The 25,523-nt window shown below is 40.2% G+C and overlaps 1 protein-coding gene across 9 annotated transcripts in view; it reads left to right on the plus strand.

The window, feature by feature from the left end:
• syne1b (spectrin repeat containing, nuclear envelope 1b) overlaps positions 1-25,523 on the plus strand; it is a 111,860-nt gene that overhangs the window by 31,950 nt on the left and 54,387 nt on the right. For all 9 annotated transcript variants that reach the window (XM_037541788.1, XM_017699888.2, XM_017699890.2 and 6 more), the window contains 40 exons: positions 1,821-1,958; positions 2,392-2,556; positions 2,655-2,767; positions 5,917-6,085; positions 6,167-6,263; positions 6,916-7,118; positions 8,103-8,267; positions 9,243-9,395; positions 9,499-9,642; positions 9,749-9,916; positions 11,312-11,470; positions 11,640-11,804; positions 11,947-12,081; positions 13,586-13,744; positions 13,912-14,120; positions 15,132-15,240; positions 15,320-15,484; positions 15,703-15,870; positions 15,976-16,152; positions 16,578-16,718; positions 16,880-17,040; positions 17,307-17,457; positions 17,609-17,836; positions 18,232-18,330; positions 18,462-18,649; positions 18,957-19,080; positions 19,188-19,354; positions 19,460-19,613; positions 20,227-20,852; positions 21,481-21,660; positions 21,748-21,898; positions 22,077-22,235; positions 22,336-22,518; positions 22,602-22,703; positions 22,789-22,992; positions 23,527-23,734; positions 23,840-23,952; positions 24,121-24,326; positions 24,861-25,010; positions 25,149-25,440. In XM_037541788.1, the coding sequence (XP_037397685.1) occupies positions 1,821-1,958; positions 2,392-2,556; positions 2,655-2,767; positions 5,917-6,085; positions 6,167-6,263; positions 6,916-7,118; positions 8,103-8,267; positions 9,243-9,395; positions 9,499-9,642; positions 9,749-9,916; positions 11,312-11,470; positions 11,640-11,804; positions 11,947-12,081; positions 13,586-13,744; positions 13,912-14,120; positions 15,132-15,240; positions 15,320-15,484; positions 15,703-15,870; positions 15,976-16,152; positions 16,578-16,718; positions 16,880-17,040; positions 17,307-17,457; positions 17,609-17,836; positions 18,232-18,330; positions 18,462-18,649; positions 18,957-19,080; positions 19,188-19,354; positions 19,460-19,613; positions 20,227-20,852; positions 21,481-21,660; positions 21,748-21,898; positions 22,077-22,235; positions 22,336-22,518; positions 22,602-22,703; positions 22,789-22,992; positions 23,527-23,734; positions 23,840-23,952; positions 24,121-24,326; positions 24,861-25,010; positions 25,149-25,440 (6,948 nt within the window). The remainder of the gene's footprint in view (positions 1-1,820; positions 1,959-2,391; positions 2,557-2,654; positions 2,768-5,916; positions 6,086-6,166; positions 6,264-6,915; positions 7,119-8,102; positions 8,268-9,242; positions 9,396-9,498; positions 9,643-9,748; positions 9,917-11,311; positions 11,471-11,639; positions 11,805-11,946; positions 12,082-13,585; positions 13,745-13,911; positions 14,121-15,131; positions 15,241-15,319; positions 15,485-15,702; positions 15,871-15,975; positions 16,153-16,577; positions 16,719-16,879; positions 17,041-17,306; positions 17,458-17,608; positions 17,837-18,231; positions 18,331-18,461; positions 18,650-18,956; positions 19,081-19,187; positions 19,355-19,459; positions 19,614-20,226; positions 20,853-21,480; positions 21,661-21,747; positions 21,899-22,076; positions 22,236-22,335; positions 22,519-22,601; positions 22,704-22,788; positions 22,993-23,526; positions 23,735-23,839; positions 23,953-24,120; positions 24,327-24,860; positions 25,011-25,148; positions 25,441-25,523) is intronic.

The raw sequence follows: 25,523 nt of genomic DNA on the forward strand, positions 1-25,523 counted from the left end.
AATGTCGAAAGATTTTTTTGTTTTTTGATACATATATGCCCATTTTCAATTTGATGCAAACAGCACATTCCAAAAAAGTTGGGACTGTGGAAAAGGCCGGTAAAGTTGTCTAATGCTGTAATGTAAAAAAAACAAAAAAAACCCAAAAAAAAAAACACCTGGTGGTTGATTGGCAATGGGTGAGTAACATGATTTGGCATCCCAGAGAGGCTGAATCTTTCAGCAGTTAAGATGAGGAGAGGTTCACCACATGTACAGAGAATCTTGAGAAATCTCTGTATGCAGGGGACAAGGCCGAAAAACAGCGCTGGCCATGATCTTTGGGCCCTCAGGCAGCACTGCATTAAAAACAGAATGATTCTTTAGTGGAAATCACTAGATGGGCTCAGGAACACTTCTGAAAACCACTGTCTGTGAACACAGTTTGTCGCTGCATCCACAAATGCAAGTTAAAACTTTAAAATGCAAAGAAGAAACAATGTATAAACATGACCCAGAAGCACTGCCACCTTCTCTGGGCCTGAGCTCATTTAGAATGGACTGAGGGGAAATGGAGAAGTGTCCTATCATCCAACGAATCAAAATTTGAAATTCTTTCTGGAGATCATGGACACTGTGTCCTCTGGGCTAAAGACTACTCAGCTTGTTAACAGTGCACAGTTCAACATTAATCCTGAATGATATATACATATTTTGGCAACATATGCTGCCATCCAGACAACGTCTTTTTCAGGGAAGGCCTTGCTTATTTCAGCAAGACAATGTCAATCTGTAAGGTTTGGGAGCGATGAGGAGGCGGACACATTTGTGGAGATAAACGAGATTTATTATGGGCAAATCCAAAATCAGGGTCAAGACAATCCAGGGTCACAGAGCCAACACGTAGAGAACGGGGAACAGACATAACAAAACACAGGATAAACAAAACACATGAGAATACTTCAAACAGTTCATCAAACAGTACGAAGACTAGGGAAAACACAGGGCTTAAATACAGGGACAGGTAACGAGACACAGGTGGTTAACAAGAGGGTAACAGGTGAAAACAATCAAGGGCAGGGTCTGGAAACAAGGGGCATGAAGGTAAACAAAAGCACATGGACAGGACTGGGAGGGGCCAATCGTGACACAATCCACATTCTGCATGTATTACAACAGCATTGCTCTGTATTAAAAGAGTCCTGGTGCTAAACCAGCCTGCCTGCTGTCCAGACCTGTCACCACTGAAAATATTTGCATTATGAAATGAAAAATATGACAAATGAGTTCCTGAACTGATGAGCAGCTGAATTCCTGTATCAAACAAGAATAGGAAAACATTTCACTTTCAAAACTACAATTGGTCTCCTCAGTTCCCAAACACAGAGTGTTGTCAAAAGAAGAGATGATGAAACACAGTGGCAAACATGCCCCCATCCCAACTTTTTTGGAACATGTTTTTTATTAAATTGAAAATATATTTTCAACATATGTTGTCTTTGTAGTATAAGGAAGAAGACAGTCAAAGGAAAGTAAGTAGAAAACATCTGAGTTTCCAAAACTGGAGTTCTTGTCACTGAATACTTGAGTGTCTGCTTGGTGTATTTAAATTATTAAAAATGTAAATGGAAAACTTGCAACAACCTTGCAAGACCTGGTAGACCACCAAAACTGTCACCCTCAATTGTTCACACATTTGTGCTCTTGAGTGTGTGTAGACTGTGTTACCTAAGAACAAAGTCCAAAAAAGAAAACATTGGTGAATGCCAAAATCTTCCAGAAAACCTTCTCAGCACTAGTAACAGAGTAAAAATGCTTATTTCTGTTGCTTTGTTTCACAGGGCTTTAAGAGCTTCCGTGTGCAGTATGAGATGAGGAAGAAACAGGTGGAGTCACTGCTGCAGCCTGTGCACAAGGATGGTAAACTCTCTGTGGATCAGGCGGTGGTGAAGCAGGCCTGGGATCATGTGTCTGTCAGGGTACGCACCTCCCATGATATCATTTGTTTAAGGGCACACAAACACTCTGAAGTGACAAGGGAGGAGTCTGAGGATTCTGTTTCTTCTCCTGTTAATGTGTCTTTTTGATCAAACGATCCAGTAGCCAGTGGCTAATTTTTTCCATCCATATAATTTCTGAATGGTTTTGTTGGTTGTTGCTGAGTGGGTGAGCCATCATTGCCTGTTACGAGGTGAAGTGTGAAGTGGAGCGAGCGGAGACCATTCACTCTGAGTTCATTAATGTGGAAGGATAGCAGGCACAGAGGGGGTTTTGTCTAGAGGAACACATGGCTCCACTGAACTCACCCTATCAACCAGCCAACAGAGTGCAATCATGTGGAGAAGGCACTTGTCAAATAGAAGAGGGCTTTTTGAATGCTTTGTTAAAAACAGACTTGTTCTTATTTTGTAGCTTTTGGACTGGCATATCCATCTGGATAAGTCATTACCAGGTCCACTAGGAGTGATTGGAGCCTGGCTGCATCGTGCAGAGCTTGCTCTCAGAGAAGATATCCCAATTCAACAGGCCCATGAGGAGACAGCCAACATCATCCACAGAAAGCTGGAGCAGCACAAGGTATTTTGTTCTGGAAATGTCGCTTGTTTTATCTACTGTTTTCCTATTTGATTCACAAGGTTGGACAAGTGCTGATGTGGCCTTTCTCACTTCTGCAGGAGGTTCTAACAAATTTGGAAGGGCACAGACAAACATTCCAGCAGATTCACAGAGACAGAGCAGTAAACGGTGTCCCTGTCCCAGCTGAACAACTCCAAGACATGGCAGAAAGGTGGGTTTTAATCTTCTGCAGCAACAGCAGGGGTGCGTAAATCACAACAGTTTGATTAAATTAGAATTGATTTGTTTGGGAAGCACTTCAGTACAACATGAAATCTTTGAAATGAAATTTATTCACAGTTTAATTATTATTATTATTATTTTGGTATGATTTGGCACAAGAATTATTTTGCATAAATAAATGTAACTAGAAAAAAAATAGTAACAGATGTTTATGTTTGAAAACATCCATCCATCCATCCATCCATCCATCCATCCATATTCTAAGCCGCTTCTCCGTCAGGGTCGCGGGGGGGTGCTGGAGCCTATCCCAGCAGCAAACCAAGAATTTTATTTTGGCCAAAAATAATGGCACACTAGAGCATGACCAGTATATCTGCCAGATGGTACTGAAGAGCTGCAGTTTTATCGGTATCTAAACTTTTTTATGGAGAGTTAACTGATAAAAAAAATATAATAATAAGAGATTATTAACAGTAACCAAAGAATTCTAGGTGATACAGCTCCCAGTGCTATAATATTAATATTGTTTAGGACTGTTTATTTTTGCTGTTGATTTAAGAAATGTGATGATTGACAACTGCCAGTCATATGTTAATGAATCACTTCTAACTAAAGCTATTTGAGTATAAAATATATATAAATATATATAAATATATATATAAAAATATAGTAAATTGTAAATCAGTATGCAATAGTATACAAAAGTATGCCAGCTGATATTGACAGTTATCATAATTTTTTATATGATATGGTACAACCCCAATTCCAATGAAGTTGGGACGTTGTGTAAAACATAAATAAAAACAGAATACAATGATTTGCAAATACTTTTCAATCTATATTCAATTGAATACACTACAAAGACAAGATATTAATGTTCAAACGGATAAACTTTATTGTTTTTTGCAAATATTCATTCATTTTGAATTTAATGCCTGCAACACATTCCAAAGAAGTTGGGACAGGGGCAACAAAAGACTGGGAAAGTTGAGGAATGCTCAAAAAACACCTGTTTGGAACGTTCCACAGGTGAACAGGTTAATTGGAAACAGGTGAGTGTCATGATTGGGCATAAAGGGAGCATCCCTGAAAGGCTCAGTCATTCACAATCAAGGATGGGGCGAGGTTCACCACTTTGTGAACAACTGCATGAGCAAATAGTCCAACAGTTTAAGAACAATGTTTCTCCATGTGCAATTGCAAGGAATTTAGGGATTTCATCATCTACAGTCCATAATATCATCAAAAGATTCAGAGAATCTGGAGAAATCTCTGCAAGTGGCAAGGCAGAAAACCAACATTGAATGCCCGTGACCTTCAATCCCTCAGGCGGCGCTGCATTAAAAACCCACAACATTCTGTAATGGATATTATCACATGGGCTCAGGAACACTTTAGAAAACCATTGTCAGTGAACACAGTTCGTCGCTCCATCTACAAGTGCAAGTTAAAACTCAGCCATGCAAAGCGAAAGCCACATATCAACACCACCCAGAAACGCCGCCGGCTTCTCTGGACCCAAACTCATCTGAGATGGACTGACGCAAAGTGGAAACGTGTCCTGTGGTCTGACGAGTCCACATTTCAAATTGTTTTTGGAAATCATGGACGTCGTGTTTTCTGGGCCAAAGAGGAAAAGGACTTTCCAGATTGTTATCAGAGCAAAGTTCAAAAGCCAGCATCTCTGATGGTATGGGGGTGTGTTAGTGCCCATGGCATGGGTAACTTGCACATCTGTGAAGGCACCATTAATGCTGAAAGGTACATACAGGTTTTAGAGCAACATATGCTGCCATCCAAGGAACGTCTTTTTCAGGGACGTCCTGCTTATTTCAGCAAGACAATGCCGAGCCACATTCTGCACATGTTACAACAGCGTGGCTTCGTAGTAAAAGAGTGCGGGTACTAGACTGGCCTGCCTGTAGTCCAGACCTGTCTCCCGTTAAAAATGTGTGGTGCATTAGGAAGCACAAAATATGACAACTGAGACCCCGGACTGTTGAGCAACTGAAGCTGTACATCAAGCAAGAATGGGAAAGAATTCCTCCTACAAAGCTTCAACAATTAGTGTCCTCAGTTCCCAAACGCTTAATGAGTGTTGTTAAAAGGAAAAGTGATGTAACACAGTGGTAAACATGCCCCTGTCCCAACTTCTTTGGAATGTGTTGCAGACATCACATTCAAAATGAATGAATATTTGCAAAAAACAATCAAGTTTATCTGTTTGAACATTAAATATCTTGTCTTTGTAGTGTATTCAATTGAATATAGTTTGTAAAAGATTTGCAAATCATTGTATTCTGTTTTTATTTATGTTTTACACAATGTCCCAAACTCATTGGGATTGGGGTTGTACAATGGTATTGTATTGGCCAAAGAATTTTCATATTTCATATTTTCCTCTGGGCACAAATGTTTTTTTGTTTTTGGTCAGGGAATTTTTTTTTTATAGCACAGCAAGTTGTGCAGCATCATGATGGTAGCATAGTAACCATGGTGTTAGACAGCCATCACCACTATAAACAAGTTTCTAAGTGATTCTAGAAACTAAACTAATAAAATTTCTCATGTTAGACAGTCTAATGTAAAGATCAGTCACAGACCATTGCATTTGGTGCAGCAACGTTTTTCTTTAACTCAGACTGACATCATTTATCTTTGGCTTTGGAAAATGGGCATCCTCTGCTCTGTTAGGGTGCCAGGTCTCAGATCCCCCATGGGATGGAGCTTCGAATTTATAGTGCTTTTACATGAACATAAAGTTGCTGGAAAAAAAAAATAGGCTTGACCGAGGTAATGGCAGACAGATGAGGAGTTGCTAAGCAATGAATCGAGGAACAGTGAACATGTTCAAAAATGATGTGGAGAGTATCAGGATCAGATTGGCTGCAGCACAATTACAGGTTTGAAATTGGTTAATTTTTTTCTGTTGTGCTGCTAGTAAAAATTTAGCCAAGAGAGCTGTTTAGATTTTGCCATTTTTTTTTAGATTTAGTTAGTTTTAGATTTTTAACATTGCAGAATCAGTGCCATTGAATTCAGCCAGATGCATTCATACATCCCTACTGTGAGCACTATTAAGCCATGCGATACATGGTACAGTTCAGTAGCATCTAATTAAACTATTATATCCCGCAGATTCAATTTTGTGTGCACTTCGTCTCATGTTCACCTAATTAAACTGGAATTCTGGGAAATGAAGTATCGTCTCATGGCGTTTCTTATCCTGGCTGAGTCCAAGCTCAAATCATGGATCATCAAATATGGCCGGCGGGACTCTGTGGAGCTGCTTCTGCAGAACTACATTGTGAGTCAATTTTGTGCCATTTGATGATATGTGCCATATCACATCATTAACATGTCATAACTGTACCTCTGTTCTCTACAGGCATTCATTGAAGGTCACAAGTTCTTTGAGCAGTATGAGACCACATTTCAGACCCTTAAACAAGCTGCAGACATCTATATGAAATCTGATAGCTCAGGTAAACCCCTCTCACTTTTATTGGCCCTTACTGCAGTAGAGTTATGCTTCTTTTCATAATTCATTCACAGGGTGATTCTAGAGGTGCTATTTTTTCCTTCTTGTGGTAGACATCATGACAGCCTCATTCTGTCAGCTTTTTTTTCCTTAGTCGTAACACTATTAAAGAAGACTGACTTACTGCAGGAATTAACTGCATACGCAAATGTCTACTGTAGTAATTAATCATTCCATTGGTGTGGAATGAGCTATTTGGCCAAATAAAAAGACGGTCTTTATTTGTGAGGACCTAATTGTTCATCTCATATTCTAGGCTGTAAGATCTCCAGGAGAGGTATGTTTAGAAGCACTTAGGCACTTGCTACTAGACCCTGTTCAGTGTGCACTGTTCTGTGATTGACTGTGCACTAATGTTTAATCTCACAGCTCAGTGGTACTGATACTCTCTTGCTTTGATTCTCCATATCTGACAATCACATACGCTCACAACCACTTTTAACTGACTATGATATAACTCTAATCCCCTGTTGCTGTAACTGTCTTATGCTCTGTTACAGTTTTTGCATGACTCTTCATTTTATTTATTCCCCTACTCTGGGAAGACTATTCTCCCTTATTGGTAAATGTGTTCATGAGGTGGTCTGTGCTTTCAGCTGAGGAGCGTGAGGGGTTGAATAAGTTTCTAAGTGATGCGACAGCGCAGTGGAAGAACCTGTCAGTTGAGGTGCGCAGCGTTCGCAGCATGTTAGAGGAGGTGATTTCCAACTGGGAGAAGTACAGTAGTACAGTGGCCAGCCTGCAGGCCTGGCTGGAGGATGCCGAACAGATGCTCAACCACTCAGAGAGTGACAAACGTGTGAGTGCAACAAGAACACAGGCTCAGATATACCCTGTTAGATTCAAACATTCTGTTGTCATGTCCCCGAGGCTGATTAATTTGCAAATTTCCACTATTGTCAGTGGAAAATTTTGTGACCACTGTAGTATTTATGCTGCTATCATATTTAAATGTTAAACTGCAAACCAATGCATGGCCTAGCATGTATATATTTTTCTGGCCAGTGCCTGAATCTCATGTAATTTTAGATTAACCTTGGTCATACAGATTTGTAATGTTTACAAAAATCCTGGTTAACTTTTATCAAACCATTATAAAAAACATTCTTAGTGAGCACATTTTGGTGCCATTCAACCTGAGTGCCTAGGAACTCTACCAACTGAAAGGACTGGCATCAAAAATTATACGGCACTGCCACAGCTACAGGACATTTACTGTACCCCTGCTGTAGGAGGAAAGCCCAAAGTTTTATTAATGAGACCATCCATCCAGTAAATTAATACTCCTCCCAACTGGGAGATGATATCAGAGTATTATAGCCTGAACTGACAGTGCTTTCTCTTAGGCAGTTAGCGTAATAAACAGTAGCATAAGTATGCACATGGAAATATTAACTGCAAATACACATATTTGGTTGTTTAAATGTCATGTTGTTATAGTATATTAGTATATTAGTACTAGTATATTAGCTTATTTCCATGTTTTATTGTAGTCTGTTATAAACAAAATACAAGAAAGAAAGTGTTAATTATTATATATATATATATATATATATATAATTCATTATATATATATATATATATATATATATATATATATATAATTCATTATATATATATATATATATATATATATATATATATATATATATATATATATATATATAATTCATTATACAAGGATGGCATGGAGTGCAAATGACAATAATTATAATAATAAACTTGTTAAACACTGTGGGGATCTTTTAAGGAATTAAATTTTTCCGTATTGTGTCTCTTGCAGGAATTCTTTCGAAACCTTCCACATTGGATACAGCAGCACATGGACATGAACGATGCAGGGAACTTCCTGATCGAGACTTGTGATGAGACTGTGTCCAGAGACCTAAAGCAGCAGCTGCTCCTTCTCAACGGCAGATGGAGAGAGCTTTTTGTCAAAGTCAAACATGTATGTGGTATTGAACTTGTCATTTTAGTGAGTTGTTGTCATTTTGCAATCCCTTTAATTTACATAATACATTTATTTAAATGTATTTACAGAATTATGTAATTAATTGCATAGTGAGTTATGCTGTGTTTGGAATGGTTCACATGTTAACACATTCACTGGTATCCACATAGCATTTACGATATAGTGAACTGTCTGGTCAGTGACCACTGAATATCACATAAGTGATAATCAATCCCCTGCGATGGACTGGCGACCTGTCCAGGGTGTATCCTGCCTTCTGCCCGATGACTGCTGGGATAGGCTCCAGCATCCCCCCGCGACCCTTACGGAGAAGCGGCTTAGAAAATGGATGGATGGATGGATGGATGATAATCAATCTTTTGTCAGCGATAAAAGATTTATCACTGAAAACTCGAACACTACAACATGGTTAACTCATCATATAGAATACATAATTAATTACATTTGCATTTGATTTACATTACCTGTAATTTTAATGGCCTGTAATGTTTTATGTCATGGTGGCTAAATAGAGTAAAATTAACATGTGGCATAAGCTTTCATGACATCAAATTTTATAGCATCTGTGAGGACAATTATTGGTTATGGTAGCAGTTTGTTATATTAGTTTGTTATCATGACTCATGACAGCATATGACATCTGCTATGACATGTTTATGGTATGGTTATAACAGTGTTGTGTTGCAGAGCTCAAATGAAGTGTTACCCAATAGCTCATCTGCTACTTACAAATACATATATAGTATCTTTTGAATCTGGAGTTACAACAGAGTTCCTCATCTTGTTTCACTGAACTACGAATAAAAAACAATTAATGTAAATTGCAAAATGCTGTTCATATCGCTGCCTGTAGATGTGACTTTTAAAGTTTAAATCCTTTCATGTATTTTGGGTGTTGCTAAAAGGATTCCGAAGATGAGATTAAATAACATACTATCTCTCCACGTGCAGTATGCAAGAGCAGATGAAGTGGACAAGCTGAGGAAAGACTATGAGGATGGTATCTTAGCTTTAAAGATATTTTTGGACACATCCAATGAGAGGATGAATACTCCAGTCCAAGTGTCCTTTTTGAACATAAGGACATTTCTTCAAGATATTGAGGTAAAATATAATCTAAGAGTTGTTCAGTCAGTTTTAAAAGCAGTTTATTTAAAATAACATTTAATTTGAATTTCCATTCTGCCTTTCATGAAATCATCATCAGGACATCAAGCACAAAGTGCCCGCAATGGAGGCAGTGTATAAGACAGCGACACGCAACGCCCAGCAGCTGACCAAAGACACTCCTCAGGAGGAGATCACACAGATGCTGGGTGCCATGGCAACCATCAAAGAGGAGCTTAGCAAGGTGCCTGTCTCTGTCTGTGTCTGTCTTGCTCTGCCGCATCAAAGAGACGAGTGTCACTTTTCATTCTTTTCATTAACATGACTTGAATGACCTCAATGTGTGTCAGATAAGGGAGAAGGCCTTGCCTCTGCTGAGGGATTCCCAGGCCTTGCTGCCTCCTTTGGAAGAGATGGAGAAGCACATCACTGGGTTCTATCAGTCTCTGGAGAAGGCCAGCCGCATCACCAGCGCACGAGACTCTGAGACTCCAGGAGACTTCAAGCAGAAGTGTCAGGTGACTGAGGTCATGAGTTAGAACTGGTAATAGTATAAAAAGCATGAAGATACTGAGTTTTTGCTCAAATCTGATCTCACTTTATATTTGTTTCATAAGCAACAAATCTGTGAATACATCTCTGTCCATCCTAAAAACAGACCCACATGCTCATATATCATTAAACATATTAAGTAAACCACTGCTAATACAGCCCATGTAAAAAAAAACAAGAAAAAAAACACATGAATTTTGACCTCACTTCACTTGTTTTACTTGAACATTTAGGTCTGGCTTCCTGGACAAGGAATAACTAGGACTGTAACGAGTCTAGATGACACATCATGGACTGTGCTTTATTTGAAAGGAAAATCTCTTTTCAAATTCCTGTGTACTCTAGGGCCAGACTTAATGCCTGCCTGGGAAACCAGCCCTTAAATGTTTGTTGAAAAGGATTAACACAAGTCAGTCTCATGTGTTTTGGTTGGGTAAAGCTTTATTTCACAGAGTAAGAGTTTGACAAAATGCTCACACTTTCACTTAAGTACATTTCTCTGTACATTTTCCACACCTGTGTATGGCCTCATGTTAGATATGTGTCTGATCTAAGGCTACGTTTACACAGCAGGTAAATGTGGCCCAAATCCGATCTTTTCCTCATATGTGACACAGATGTGTCATTTGTGTGGCTGTGTGAACAGCAGTAAACACATTGAATCTGATCTGCGGCAATGCAACTTAGTCTGAACAGCCAGATCGGAATTCATGCAACTTTTACGTCAGGCCAACTCGACATTTGTCATACTTTCGCTCTGCTGAGGCTGATAAACATATATGCTGATGTTTCTGTACCAAAAAAATAGAAGAGACATAAACATAGCCCAAGATCACATATGAAAGTGGCTCAAATCTGATAGGAAAAGATCAGATTGTGATTTTATATTAAGAAATCAGATCTGTATTACGTTCAGGCAAATAATCAGATTTGACAAACATTAGTGCTGTTGTGTGAAGATAAGTCATATTTACAGGAAATTCAGTGATAATACATTTGTATGCAAAGGTTTGAACACCCTTAGTCAAATGTTTTGTTGATTTTCTATGTGAAAATAAGTTAAAACCTTCTCTGCAGGGCACAAACCTTAAATAATAAATTCTTCACAGAGCACAATTTCTATTCGTTGTGTGTAAGATATGACCTCACCTTCTTTGTAGAGGATATGTGCTTATATATGATATGTGTCATGATATATGATATGTGTCATTTAGAAAATCAACAAAAATTTTATTTGAGCAGGAGCACCGAAACTTTTGCATATGACTGTATGAATTATGCGTCATATTTGCGTCATATTTAGGTTTTGAAATCACATTTGTCACCAATGTTCTCTCTATCTCTTGCTGTTTTCTGTACAGGAGCTTGTAACATACCAGCAAAGCTGTAAAAAGTGTCTTACAGTGATTGACAAAAACCATCAGATCATAATGAAGGCACTGGAGAGCAGTAAAACCTTGAGACACCTGGACACATCTCTGCTGCAGAAGAGAGTGGCAGAACTTCAGGCTTCCTCACAAGTGAGCTGATCTTTCTTAGGATAAAGGGCCGAGGGTAGCCGTTGTCATTAATAAAACATGTGGACCATGTATATTGCTTTATTAGATACTCCAACCTAATACAGCACTTATGTGACTGTATGAATAATGTATGTACTGTATGTAACTATATGTATTCATGCACCTAAAGGCGATGGTAAAAGAGACCACTGATTGGAAGAAGCACGTAGAGGCCAACAGCAGCCTGCTGAAGCGGTTTGAGGAGTCTCGCGCAGAGCTGGAGAAGGTTCTTAAAATAGCCAGAAGCTCTATGACAGAGAGAGGAAACCCAGAGGACCTGCTCAAAAAGCACACTGTAAGATGAAACCTTCAACAATCTATTCTAACTCACTTAAAGTAGGCCAAGAACAGTGTTCATTCTCCAATATGTGCAGTAGGTCCCTATGGATAAACATATTGAACATGGGGTCTTTTTTTGTTTATTTACATTTCTGCAGGAGTTCTTTGGGCAGCTTGATCAGCGAGTCCTTAATGCATTTCTGAAGGCCTGTGATGAGCTCACTGACATTTTGCCTGAGCAGGAACAGCAGAATCTACAGGAAACAGTCAGGAAACTGCACAAACAGTGGAAGGTCAGGTGACTCTTTCAACATGCCAGCTCTGTAACATTTATCACCGTTCAAAAGAATTAGCCTATTTGTTGCTATGTTTTTAGGTATTTTGTCTCAGACATTTAATGTTGTGTAAATAGGTCAGTATTTTTCCACTAGACATATTTGTAGAGGTCAAGCAATTTAGAGTATTTTTAGAGTAAAACAACTTTCATTGTTAAGTGGACACCACGCAGATTTATCTTTAGACAAACTAAATTAGAGAACCTCCTCTTGGTAGCCTAGATTTATGCCTCTCAGAAATTAGACACTGGATGAAGCACAGCTCACTAATGCTAAACAGTGATAAGACTGAACATTGGTTCTAAATCTACTCTCAATAGAACTCTTTCTCTTACTCTTTCAGTTGATGATGTTATTTTGTCTCTTTTGTCTGAAATCTGGGTGCCATCTTTGATTCTACACTTAGGCCCAGTCCCATTTCTTCTTTTTATCCCTAACCCTTGTGTTCAAGTGTCACCCCAACCCCTTGGAACTGGGGTAGTGGTTGAAATCTTGCCCTACCAAATGGGACAACCCTCAAATTAAAAAAAGAAACAGGCTACTAGCAGTGCCCTGGTGACCTGGCCTGTCTTTAGTGATGAACAGAGAAGGGAAAAGTTCAGCAACCTCACTGCTGGGCTTTAGTTACATTTAGGGCATCGTATGCTTTCGAAGAGGGGGTATAAGACAATTATTATCGCCCACAACTAATTCTTTGGTGATGTGAAGCTGAAGTCTGCTGTTTACCAGATTCTTGTTCAAATTTTCTTGTTCCACCTTAAATGGTGCAGCAGTTATATTCTGGCACTTCAGGCATCAACACTGCTGGACTATTTAAAGTGGAACAGACATTAGCATTTTTTATGCTTGTTATAAAGGAACCATAATACATTGAAACTGCATTAAATTAAGATAATACAATGGTTCTCGTAATTTTGTAGAGACTAATATTTGTGGGTTTGTTTGGTCGCTCATCTTGCTGTATTTTTTAGTTTGTTCTCATAACACTCAGTTTGGAGTGTGCCTCTGAAAGACCTCCGTTTGGAGGGCCATGTAGCCCCAACACTTCGCTCTACTCTTCTATCTCAACAAAAATTGGGACACCCTTACCCTAGACATGAACGTGCAAAACAGAGGGCTAAGGGCTAAGTGGTAGGAACGAAGGGCCTTAATCTCACATTCTCATGTCAGCTCCCTTGTTAAAACCTCTTTTTTTTCACCTGTGCCATATTGCCAAAATCCTACCATCTCTTTCTCAGCCTGCTGCTGAAACTTTCAACCCTGTTTTCATTTATAGCCCTTTGCTGCACCTCTCTGCTCGCAGGCGTCCAAACTGTAATCTATAAGCATCTTTGGGTGAAAAGCGTTGTATAATTGTCATGAATTATTAGAGTAGAATCAATCAAGGAAGTATGCAAATGGAACTGTACTATGAAATGGTCAAGATGGGCCCTCATCTAATGACCATTTTTTCTGTCCTCAGGATGTACAGACAGAGATTCCTTACCATCTGCTGAATCTGAAGGTGGAGTTGGAGCGCAGTCGTCTGATGACATCTCTGCAGGAGTGCCAGGCTGAATTGGCCCGAGAGAATCGCAGCCTGCCAGGCATGGGTAGCGAGAGACTGGTCAAAGAGCACAGGGTGAGTCACTCTTAAAAGTCATATATCCTGCAATTTGATTGATTAATGTCTGTGCACAACACATGGGTAACTTATTTCTAAAGGACTTAAAGAAGTCTGCATTTTTGGTGCGGCTTCAGTGTTTAGTGGTGGTTTGGTTGATATTCATGTTGCTTGTCTGTGTGCAGGCCTTTTTTAGAGAGAAGGGCCCTCAGATGCTGTGCGAGAAGAGGTTGCAGCACATGGAGGAGCTCTGTCTGAAGCTTCCAGAGAGTGAGCAGGCCCACCAAACCCTGGAAAATGCCAGAGCTGCCTTTACTGAGGTTAAAGATGACATAGAGAGTACTCACCAGAAACTCATGCAGCACCCAGACAAGTGGAAAGAGTTTAACACCAGGTAATTATTTTCTTTACATCTGCTACATGAAATAAGTCATCATCATCATCATCATCGTCGTTGCCCGCTAGTCCAAACAGGGTCACGGTAGCAGTTGGGAGAGCAGAGAATCCCAGATGACCCTGTCCCCCGCAACTTCCTCCAGCTCATTCCCAGGGACCCCAAGCCGCTCCCAGGCCAACTTGAAGACATAATCCCTCCAGCGGGTCCTAGGGCGACCCCGGGGTCTTGTCCCGGTAGGCCGTGCCTGGAACACCCCCACCGGGAGGCGTCCAGGGGGCATCCGGATCAGATGCCCGAACCACCTCAACTGGCTCCTCTCAATGCGGAGGAGTAGCGGCTCTACTCTGAGCTCCTTCCGGATGACCGAGCTCCTCACTCTATCGCAGAGCGTGTAGCCCGCCACCCGACGAAGAAAGCTCATTTCCGCCGCTTGTATTCGCGATCTCGTTCTTTCGGTCATCACCCACAGCTCATGACCATAGGTGAGGGTTGGGATGTAGATCGACCGGTAAACAGAGAGCTTCGCCTTTTGGCTCAACTCCCTCTTCACCACTACAGTCCGGTACAGTGACCGCATTACTGCTGCCGCCTGTCCCAGCCTACGGCCGATCTCACGATCCCTCTTCCCATCACTCGTGAACAAGACCCCAAGATACTTAAACTCCTCCACCTGGGGCAGGTCCTTTCCCCTTACCTGGAGTGGGCATGCCATCCTTTTCTGGGCATGGAAAAGCGGTTGGTATGCGGATCAGCACCTCCAAGTCTGAGTCCATGGTCATGAAATAAGTCTTTAAATTGAATTTTACTTTTTCATTCATCACTTTATAGTATGTCATGCAGTCTTTGCAAGACATGCAGTTATGAGTACAAATATTGTGTATAAAATAATATTTTATAACACATGCTCATACTAATATTGTGTGTGAAGTGTACAGTAAGCTAACAGAGCCTTTTATTGCTGTTGAGTGATGTATTTTGATTTTAGTATTGCTTTTCCTGTTATTACAGATTCTCTGAACTGTCTGCATGGTTAACTTCAAAGGAAAGCCAACTCAGGCTTTTGCGAAACCGAGCTGGTGACCCCAGCAAATTTATCCAGGTCAAATCCACCATAGAGGTAAGAAAAAGAGAGCAGAATGTGAACACTGTATTTGTGTAAGTACAGAAGATCTCTTTAACCCTCTACTGTTGTACAGAGCCTGAGGAATGATGCCGAGTTGCAGGAAGGGAACATGGGCTGGCTGAAGTCTCGCCTGGCTGTGCTCATAGAGATCTGCACTGAGAGTGATGCTCAAAGGCAGGCAGCTGCCCTCAGCAAACTCTCGACTGACTTCAAGAGCTTGCTTACCTCCCTCTCTGAGGTAATACCCAGCAAGAGAGATGAGTTCTCGCTATTAGAGTAGTTCCTTCGAACGCTTAATAAATTATTTATCATGTAAATGTTTCTTGTCAATAATTGAGGCTGAAAATTCACAGCCACACTCAGGATTTGTATAGTATTTTTTGAGGTATTTATTTGTTTCAATAGATATTCAGTAATAATTGGTGCGTGTATGTGTTTGTTTGTGTATACATATAGTCTGAGAAAGTGGTACTGGTGGTTGGAGACTGTGTTCAGTTCCAGGAAGAGGTGAGGAACACCCTGGATGAGCTAATGCAGGGGCAGCAGGAGTTGCAGGCAGAAGTAACAAAAATTCTCAACTCTGAGTCTGCGAGAGAAGCCCAGCAACTGCTGCTCATTCACCAGGTATCACCATCTCATATCAGTTGCATAGAATCATGAGAATACGTGTATTTACCTCCCTTAGATCTGAGGGTATTTGATTTGTGTTTTATTTTTCCCATCACACAGCAACAGCTCAAGCGTCTGCGACTGAAGAGGAAGGACATGCAGCAGCAGCTCAGCCGAGGCCAGCAGCTCCAGTGTGAGGAGGGCCTTGGGGAGAGTCTACAAGAGGATCTTCAGAAACTGGAGACCACCCTGAGCAAGATGGACCAAAGCATGGAGACACAAGAGCAGAGTCTGGAGGTCAGTTAGTGCATCCTGTCTGTTTTGCGTTGTGATGAGCCCTCTCTCATTTCTGTGTTACCATGGCAGTTTGTGTGTTTAAGAGGGCCACAAATTTTCCATGCAGTTAAAGCAGTTTGACAAAAACATTACAGTTTTCTGCTTATCAATGTAAAAGAAATGTTTGGTTAATTATGTGAAATTGGCTTGCTTAGTTTGACGTTGAAGCTACAAGGCTAATGTAGTTAACAATGCCAGCTGATGACCATCAGTTAGCATCATGCAAACTGCATGCCCAAATTGTCACACAGCTGCCACAAAGTTAAGTGACTCATTTGCTATTGTGCCTTCTGACACTGACTGATGCAAATTAGATTTTACTTTAAGAAATTAAAGAGAAATAGATATAGTCTTACCACAGTTGTTCTTTCTCTCTGTGTTGACAGGCAACGCTGGCTGCATGGCAGGAGTTTGATAGCCAGCATGCAGCAGTGGGGGAGTTTGTGAACCGAGCACGCTCATTTACTGAAAGAGAGATGACTTTCAGTAGCCCAGAGAGCCTGACTGCAGAGCTTGAGCAAGCAAAGGTGACAGCAGCATTATGTCCTCCAAAAAGCATTTTTTTTGTAATAATGAATAATTAATATTTTTCGTAAAACTGAATATTTCATATTTTATATTGAAAGTATGTTTTTTTCACATATCCATTTTTGGACCCATATTTTGATGTGTGATATTGCTGTTTTAGGAGCTGCTGAAACAAAGTGAGACTGAGGCCAAACTGGTGAACACCCTCCTGAAGAGGGCGGCAGAGATCCAGCTCGGTCCTAAGAATCAGTCTCTGCTCCACAGTCAAGCTCGCACTCTTAGTGAACAAATGGACAAAGTTGAGGCTGGCCTCAAGAAAGAGTAACATACCACTTTCTAGATCTGTGTTACTATAACTCTGCACAGAGATCTTCAACATAGTCCCCCATTTGGATACTATACTCTTGAATATCTTGCTAATGTGTTTTTAGATCTGGAATTCAGCAAAAAAGCTGTCATAAACAAGATTTTTAAGGACTGTGCTAAAGACCTCTGCCCTGTCTGGATTTATATTATTTCTTTTTGTTGTCTGTAAACGAGCAAACAGTTTCATATTTTTAATGTATTCTTAACTGTCTCATTCTCAGTGTAAAGACTTTGGACGAGATGAAAGCTCAGTGGGACTCATTTGGGAGTGAGTTTGAGGAGTTTTCTACATGGATCACTGAGAAGGAGAAGGAAGTAGAGGTTATAAAAAGCTCTAGTGCACCACTGGAGCAGCAGATCAGCACAGTGAAGGTACATTTTGTGGTTTTAAGTGTATAGAACAGAAAAAGGCACCATATGTTTATGTGTGATCCACATATCTCAGTAAATTATATACACATTACTTTTTTTCCTAATATCATCAGATAATACAGTCTTCCCTTGTGTTTACTTTGATGGCCAGGCTTTGAAAACTGAGCTTCAAGAGCGAGCAGAGACCCTGTCCCATCTGGAGGAGAAGGCTCAGGTAGTGGCCCAGTTTGTGTCATCAGGCGAGTCTGCACGAGTCAAAGCTCGTCTGACACAGATTGGCAGGTACTGGGAGGAGCTTAGGGAGAGTGTGGAGCATCTGAATGGACAGTTGGAAGAGAGCTCCTCACACCAGCAAAAGTTCAATGCAAACCTTCAACAGGTAGGTCTACTTTTATTGTTGCTGTCGTATCTAAATGTTTTAACTTTTTTTTTTTCACCATTTGAAAATTGCATCGTTCGTTTATTTTGTGGTAAGATTTCATGTTATATGTATAGGATGAAAAGAACATAAATGGTCCAAAATTACTTTAAAAAATCTTTTTACACTAGCACACACTAGGATTTTTTCACATCTTATATAAACAAATAGTTTTGAAGGTCTGAGGTTTTATTGCATTCTGTTTCAATCAGCTTTCTGCTCAAATATTTTTTCTAAAACATCCTTTGGATGGAAACATGGCTACTGCTATATATTTTGAAATTCAGGATTATTAAGGTCTCAAAGCGAAATGCAGTTTCATTTGCTTAGTCCTTTACTCTGATTCATCTGTTTAGGTACAATCAGAGATTGATGACATGCAGAAAAAACTGGACACACCTGTTACATCCTGTATATCCTCATCTGCGACCTACAAAGCTCTGCAGGATCACTTGGTATTTTCCCTGTGACTCGCATTTTTTTTCGACAAAATGTTAGAGTTTGTCGCCATGTTTAATGGAAGTAAATTTAATTGAACATGCATATGCTTCTGTTCTTTCTGATGATATCTTTGTTTCGTTTTCAGGATGTATTCCAGTCCCTGGAGAAACAGAAGACCACCCTGCTGTCCCTATGTGCTGGGGCCCGCAGGCTAAGTGAGAGGGAGAAGGCAGAAAAAGAAGTAACAGCTCTGCAGCACAGCTATGAACAGAGCCTAAAGCAGGCCAAAGACAAGCAGGGCCAAATGGAGAATCTGCTGTCACTCTGGCAGAAGTATGTTATCTTTCACTTTGTGTTCATTTTAGACATCTATCCTCAAATCCGCCCTATTATTAATAGGCCCTATCACGAGACAAAATCTGTCCTATCATGAGACAAAAACCTAATTTTCAGTCAAGACGTGTTTAGCTCCACTGCAAAACTAAAGAAGCAAATGACAGACACCAAACATGTCTCTGCTGATCAGTTGCATTTGGGATAAAATTGTGTAAATTTGTGACACTGTTTGCCACACTATACACTTAAAAGATGCAGGATATTAAGATATCTCAGTCTTTTGTTGACTTTTTTTTTGTCTTAGGTATGAAAAAGACTGGTTGTCTTTACAATCCTGCCTGGAGAGATGTGAGTCCATGTCTGCCTCTGCTAACCAGTATCTCAGTGTTGACAAATCAAAGTTGGATGGGGAGCTGATGGAACTGAATGTAAGTCAGAAAAGGGTATTCTTAAGTTTTATTATAAAAAAATATGGGCATCTGGCACTTAACCAAAAAGTAATTAAATTAAATATAATTACTTTTCTATTTACTAGCACCTACAATCTGAGCTGCAGTCCTTGGGGTCAGTGTATAAGGGACTGCTGTCCCAAGCTCCAGCCCTATACCCCACGTCATCAGATGAACGAGTGGAGGTACTTGAAGAGAATCAGGAGCAGCTGAAGAAAAGATGGAATTCACAAAGCACAGCGATACCCCACAGGTCAGATGCTTATAGTGACATATCTCAAAATTGTAGTGTTTATTGTTTAGTAGGATTAGGTTTTTGTAGTGGAGAAATTGGCTCCAATTTGTCTTCTCATCACAGAATCCAGGTGCTTCAAGATCACTTGTCTCAGGTAGAAGATTTTGACCAAGCTCTGCAAAAGTTCTTTAAGTGGGGAGAGTCTTTCCTTTCATCTCTTCACTCATTCTCCCAAGTGAATGTCACAGACTTACAGCCAATTGCTGTGGAAATAAAGGTGCGTCCTGTCATCAGTATAGGATCTGTGCAATAACCTCAAATCAGTCACACAGTATCATTCAAGATTTTACTGTCACTTGTATTACTGTTGTTATTTTAAGTATAATAATAATTTCAACTATTTGTCATTTACATATTATAAACATTATAAATATTGTAAACCAGGGGTATTTTTAGATGTTTTATTGAATATTTCAATAGTGAATATGAAGAAGATACTGAATGATAAATACTATACTATAATCATCTATACGCATAATCATTTATACACATTTTGATGCACAATTATTTTTTTTATTTGATTGGTTTAACCTTTAATACAAATTGACACTTATTTTATAGTTTGTTTTATCTTTTCCAGTATGTTAAATTCAGCAGTCATTGATCTGATCACTATCATTATGAAACAAGTCTTGCATGTTAGAATCATTTTACACATTTTCTTACTAAGAAATTATTTCTATAATGATGAAGAAGTTGATTTCAAACCTTTGATTCCCTTCTTCTAAATCGTTGTGTACATCATAAATTATCTGAAGTTATTTATCCAGAAAAAAAAACTTTTGCATTGTTTAATTAACTGATTGTCAGCTGGGTTTTGTCTTCGGCAGGAGAAGGCGAAGGTTCTCCAGAGCCAAAACAGAGAGAGAGAGAATCTCCAGCAGCAGACTGATGCCCTCTGTGCCACCTGTGAGCCTGTAGAGCAGCAGCTCCTCCAGAGCAGGCTGGAGAACAGCCTTCAGCCCTACCTAGAAGCCCAGCAGCTGGTGATGCTGCGAGGTGAGAGTGTGGAGAAGCTGGAGGCCTTTCTGCAGACGCACAGTGTGGCGGCAGGTGTCCTACGGGGCCTCAGACACACGGTAGAGAGTGCAGGCAGCTGGGACAAGAGCCGGGTAGACGAACTGCAGAGAGACCTAGAGGGCATTGTCCCTGACATAAGCCGCCTTGAGACGCTGGCCATCAGCCTAGACAGCAGTCTATGCAAGGCTCACCTTCACATAACTGATGGCAAGGAAGCTCGCACCTCGTGCCGCTCGCTGGCTGACTCTCTGAGTGCAGAGCTGGACGGGGTAAGGACCCTACTGGGCTCCAAACAGAGTGAGGCTGAGGCTCTGGGGGCACTGTGGAGCTCATTCAGACAACGCAAAGAGCAGCTCCTCAAGAGTGTGGAGGATATTGAGGAAAAGGCTGACCAGCAGAGCCTCAAAGAGCCCAACCTGCTCACGTTACAACAGAGGTACTGTAATACTGAAAGATAGGAAATACAGCAACTTGTTAAAATCAGCAGACATTTTATGTAAACTGAGAATTCTAAATATTTTCTTAGAAGTAAAAGTTAGAAGTGTTAGATATTTTATTATGACTTGTATGTAATGAAAGAGCATTGTTTTGCATATAGTCTTTATTAAAATAAATAGTATAAATATCAGGCATGCAGACTTCACCCTGTTAATATATAGTATAAATTGGATGTTAAGCATTTGTCTGAGTCAGTATGAGCTTTTTTGCACTCACTTAAAGTACACACAAAGTATTAGAACAATAGGCACTAGAAAACTGGAACCCTGCTTTTTTCTATTGGCCTTTGGTGTATTAACCAGCTAGTGGCAATTTAGCAAATGTTTTACACATCAGGGTGGTGATAAAACCACTAAACACTATTACATCACTAATAAGTGATACAGAATGATCAAATATCAGGGTTGCATATACTTGTTAGTTACAAAAAACAAATTAACAGTGAAACACTGTGTTATGTATTACATACTTTATTTACTTTATATGTGTATTTCCCCGCTGTGGGACTAATAAAGGATTATCTTATCTTATCTTTTTGAAAAATGCTGCCTTTTTATGATATACAGACTTCGGTGCTTTAACCAGCTGGAGGATGAGCTTCAGTCCCACCAGCATGAGGAACAGTGGCTGAGAGATAAAGGCCAGCAGCTGGCCCAGCGAGATGCAGAGCTAGCTGGAGAGGTGCTGAGGGAGATCAACCTCCTTAAAACCACCTGGGAGGACACAAAGAAACTCATCACTGAAAGGTGGCCTGCTCTTTCCATCCACATTCATCTGATCATGATGCATATCTTTCTTTACCTTGAAAGTCAACTGCATTTTTTGTGTTGTAGGCAGGAGCAGTGCAATGCGCTGATAGAGCTCATGAGGGACTACCAGAGTATGAAATCCTGTATTACTGCAATAGTGGAGAGTGCAGAGGCTGTAGCTGACATTAAATTTGTTATAAAGGACCAGGAAGACACCAAGAGATCACTGTCTAAGGTAAGACACGTTCCTCATAACAAAACCTGTCCTTGCAAAATGCATTTCCTATGTGCTGTACTGCAATAAGAAAGATCATTTACATACAAGTTTGCTGAGGCACATACATTTGCTACATTTCTGAAATTTGCACTTTTTAAAATGTATACTGATGGGTTTCTTCCTTTCATTTTTTCAGCATGAATCAGCTAAGGTTGAACTCACAAGTAATCAGGTGGCACTGGATCGCTTCTCAAGTAAGGGGAAGCAGCTGTTGAGTGAACTAAACAGGATTCCAGACTGTCAGACTCAAGTTATAAAGACGGAAATGGAGGCTGTAGTGGACCAGTGGCTAGATGTGAGTGAGACACACACATTCATGATTCCCATATGAAATTTATTGAGGTCTGAGAATGTGTAATTTGGCACAAGCGTAGATATTTCCTTTCCACTTACAGGTATCTGAGAGAATCGAGGACAACCTTGAGAATCTAAAAAAGAGTTCATCCATGTGGGATAATATTTACAATATCAGTGAGGACATTGAGAGCTGGTCCAATAGCTCTGTGATGGAACTCACAGACAGCCTCAGCAACTTCAATGACAGCCAGAAGACTGAAAACCGCCTTGCTGAAGTGAAGGCATGTGATGGACACACACAGTCCTTATTTCATACTGTAGTTAAACTATTGGTGTCTGATCTAGTCTTTATTTGTCTATATAGGTTGAGGTAGAACAGAAGGAAAAGAGGTTAGACAGCCTACAGGGAAAAATGTCGGAGCTGAAACAGTTGAGTGGTTCCCAAGACATCCCCCCGGCATTGCAGGTATGGTTTCTAATCCAAGAACAGTATTAAAGTTTGGTCATCATCATTTTTGTCTATAAACCTTAACCATCACAATTTCTGCCAGGTCATGGAAGCTGATCTGAGGAAGAAGATAAGCAATGTGCAGGAGTTGTGTGAACAAGCCAGGAACAATCTGAAAGATTTCTGCTCTCAGAAAAAGCAGCTGGAGGACTTCCTTTCTCAGATGAATGAATGGCTAAAAAATGTGGAGGGATCTCTGCTGGATACGCAATGTGCATCACCTCCAGAGGAGATCTGCAGAGTGAAGGTACAGAAAAGCAGAACCATAATTAAAAGCATATATTAGCCCAGTATGTTTTTACATACAAGGAATTTGTTACATATGTGCTTAATAACACATGATAATAAAAGAACATTAAAGAAAAAAATACTAAATGTTATAAAAATAAAAATACACATATAAAAATAGAGGACACACAATGTTACTGATGCAAAGCAGCATGATGCAACAAAGGCTATTTGAGTGCTAACAACACCCCCTTGTGGAGAGTCTTCAGCCTGCTAAACACTGAGTGAGGTTCATGAGTTGCTTCACGACTAATAACAAACAGTGTAGCACTGTACAGATGTAGGTGGAATGGACAACTGAAGATGGGCTTTGTAGCAAGTCAGAGACAGTATAAATAGCAGAGCAGTCATCTGCAGATTTACATATTCTGCTCTAGTGGGGTGTATTTATCAGCTTAAGTTGTTCATGTGAGCCTAATGTTACTGTTAAATGTGCTTTTTGAATTTCATTATAGCTTAGTCCCAAACTATATATGTTCTGTATATTTTGCAGGATATCCAGAAAGAGCTTCAAAACCAGCTGGCCAGCATAGACTCAGCACGAGAGAGCCTTAACACCCTTTGTAGGAAGTACCCCTCAGAAGAACTGACTAGCCTTGGTTCTGCTTTAACTGATCTCATCAAAAAATATGAAATTGTCAATCAGATTTGTGTTAAAAGACTTGGGTCAATGCAGCATGGGCTACAGCAGCTTTTCAATGGTGAGAGTTAACATGAAATGACTTGCTCGTCTTTGATATATGCATTACAGTAAGTTGATATTCCCCAGTCTCACACCCCTCTTTCTTTATGTCATGCTTTTTTAGATCTTGTGAAGCAGTTTCACACATGGCTTGCTGGACAAAAGGACATAGTGAGAGAATGCTGTGACCATTCTGGGGACACTAGTGTTGTAGAGCGCAAATTGCAGAAGCTGAAGGTATTGTTAAGTGAAGTGATAATTGGCCTAAACCAGCCTGCAGTACATTTTTGTATAACAATTGATTTTGCCTTAGAAATAAACTCAAATGCAGTGACATTGTACTGACTCCTGAACATTTGAACATTTCCCATTGACTTATTGGAAGAAAACTCCTATGTCTTGCAGGGGGCTCTGGAACGGGTTGAGGATGGAGAAAGTCGTCTGATGCGGGTGTGTCAGGAGGGAGAGAAGCTGCTGCTTCACCTTCCCAAAGCTTCTGCTGGCCAGGTCCAACAGAACCTCTCAGCCATCCAGCAGGACTGGGACAGTTATGTGGAGCAGTGTAGGCTGAACCAGCAGAGCCTGGAAGAGAGTGCTAATCTGCTCAGTGGGTGAGGATACAACCTTACTTACATCACATTAAGTATTCTCAGCTTTTCTCACCTGAATAACATGGGTATTGTATGTTTTTTTAATGTATCAAGTTTATATATAACATTTCACTATTTGCCATATTTTATATAAACATGCAATAAAAACAGTTGATTTCTGGCCCTCTGATTTGTTGAGATTTTTAATATGGCCCTTTTAGTGGTTGAGTTTAACATCTATGTAGTATTAGGATAGTACAGTGCTCAAATTTTTATTCACTCAGTAATATATAAATATGTAAATCAGCTGTAACACATAATTGTACATCAGTGGTATTATTTGTCTAGTAAGCATTTTGTCTGTTCTGTATTTTATAGTTGATGGCTAATCTGTCTACTATCTATCTGCTGTCTATCTGTCTGTCTATGTAATTAACAGCATTTGATTATTTCTATAGAGATAATGGATGGTGGATCTGGAGAGAGAATGTACAGCTTGATACTTAAGCCATACTGGGTTTAAATTAGCACATGTGCATGTTCTTGTCTGTTCAGTTTTGAGAACCATCTGCAGAGGCTGAGTCGCTGGTTAGAGCGTATGGAAGTGAGACTGAGTACAGAGTTTCTAGAGGGCAAACACGGCGACCAGGAGAAAGCAACACTAGAGCGAGTAGAAGCGTTCTACCAAGAAGCTCTAAAAGAGAGGTCAGGCACTGTTAATGTGAACAGATATCTGTTGTTCATATACTATCAGCACTGAGTATATTTTAAAAGATGAACACATGCAGAAATATATAGAGGATGTGTAACTGTTATTGATTTAGTGTTCCTCTTTTCCTGCAGAGACTCCTTTGAGAATCTGTGCCAGGAGGCTCAGGCTCTGAGTGATGGAGGTCATGGCAGTGGATCAGAGCTGCGGGTTTCTACGCAGCTGCAGATGCAGCAGCAGAGTCTTCTGAAGGCAGTGAGGGAGCGCCTGCGCAGCTGGCAGCAGAGCGTGCAGGAGCAGCAGGCCTTTGAGGAGACGCTGCAGAGCACCTGGGCCTGGCTCAACAGTGTCCAAGAACGAGTCACAGCACTCAGTAGCACCACAGGCAACAAAGAAACTCTGGAGAAGAGGCTGGGGCTGGTACAGGTTGGTAAACCATCTAATATTACTCAGTTCTAAACTATTAGCGCTCAAAACAGAAGGATTAATGCAATTAAAGATATTGTTGA

The sequence above is a fragment of the Pygocentrus nattereri genome, chromosome 10 (genome assembly GCF_015220715.1).
Source record: "Pygocentrus nattereri isolate fPygNat1 chromosome 10, fPygNat1.pri, whole genome shotgun sequence".
In the NCBI taxonomy this organism is placed as follows: Eukaryota; Metazoa; Chordata; class Actinopteri; order Characiformes; family Serrasalmidae; genus Pygocentrus; species Pygocentrus nattereri.